The sequence below is a fragment of the Seriola lalandi genome, unplaced genomic scaffold (genome assembly GCF_002814215.2).
Source record: "Seriola lalandi dorsalis isolate HSWRI2012SDOR001 ecotype SW California unplaced genomic scaffold, Sedor1 jcf7180002054940, whole genome shotgun sequence".
Lineage (NCBI taxonomy): Eukaryota > Metazoa > Chordata > Actinopteri > Carangiformes > Carangidae > Seriola > Seriola lalandi.
In genome coordinates, this window is record NW_019525491.1 from 622,837 (window position 1) to 624,204 (window position 1,368).

Here is a 1,368-nt window from a genome sequence, read left to right on the forward strand (position 1 = left end):
AAAAAACTCAACAAAAGAGTCACACTTTTGACATAGGCCATTATACAACCGGGGGTAGAATTGCATGTTCCCCTCAACTGAGGATTCAGGCGATTTTACCAGAGGTGGCCAGCATCATGAGGGGGTGATTTAGGCAAAAAAAACATTTTTGTCAAAACATGACTTAGGCCATTATTTTAGGAAGGTGACGATATGTAACCATCAAAGTTTGCCTTAAACTATTATGTCAGTCAAATTTGGCAGCAACTAGTTAAAGTGGTGCAAGAGATTGCTACAGCAACTGTTGAGTAGCATATATTTAAAATTCAAAAATCAGTAATGTGATTTCAGAATATATTGTTAATCACAGCATAATTAATGAGAAATGAATGATAACTTTATCCACTAATCAGTCAGTTGGATTTGTGGTGTTGATGGTGTTTCCCTATAATATTCTTCCGTAATGGGAAGTGAACCTCTCGTCATACATGTTGACACATGCAGCCATGATCTTGTGTGCATTGGCCATTATCTGAACAAGTTCCCTAGTCTATCAGCTCTGTGGGGATTGACTTGGTTACTTTTCTGCTGTCTTGCTAGCTTTGTCTGTGATTACATCTTTACACTGATTCTCTTGTTGCAGATCTCCCTTTAAGAGTGGCCCTGCTCTGGCAAGCCGTCTATGCAAAGCAGCAATGTTGCACCGCTTCAAGTTGGTGGCCAAAGAAGCTCAGAGGCAGGACCTGCTCGCTACAAGCTCCTACAGAGAAGCCAAGGTAACCCCAACAGCTCCTCTCCACACCTTTTGTGTAGTGTTTACGAAAGCAACACTTGTATTATAGGATAAACATAGGTTTCATCACTAATCCACTGACGTTCAATTTATTTGTTCATCAAAAGGGGAGAGTCAGTGTTTAGAAATTAATCAACACGTTTAAATGTAGTATTAAGTGTAATTCCCAGTATTCAATTTTAAACACTTGATGAATAATTTTTTGGTGTGTCTGTTCTTGTCATACAGTTCACTAAGTTTTTCAGTTGCTGATTGTTAGTCCTCAAAGATAATTTACCAAAACCTGCTCATTGTGTTGCTTGACTGTTCAGTTTGTATGTAATTCATCTTATCTTTAAGTGAGCGGCGGCACATTTTTGCAGTACTCCTTTTTTTCCCTAACTTCGCTATATCGTTTCACATTTAAAACGGTCCTATAGTTAGTTTAGAACTCTTAAAGGATTGTTAATTACATTACTTCTATTGTTATTATGTCACTGAAGAGGATGGCGAAGCCGTACCAGGAGGCTAAGAACGTGCTGAGGGCGTACCTGTTGCAACAGGGCTTTGGTTCCTGGCTGGTCAAGCTTTCGGTTAGTGATAACTTCAGCATGTGA

The 1,368-nt window shown here is 39.3% G+C and overlaps 1 protein-coding gene across 1 annotated transcript in view; it reads left to right on the forward strand.

The window, feature by feature from the left end:
- Positions 1-1,368, forward strand: part of adad1 (adenosine deaminase domain containing 1 (testis-specific)) — a 9,921-nt gene extending 8,553 nt beyond the window's left edge. Inside the window, exons 12-13 of the mRNA XM_023393572.1 lie at positions 623-755; positions 1,255-1,368. Coding sequence (XP_023249340.1) covers positions 623-755; positions 1,255-1,368 — 247 coding nt within the window. The remainder of the gene's footprint in view (positions 1-622; positions 756-1,254) is intronic.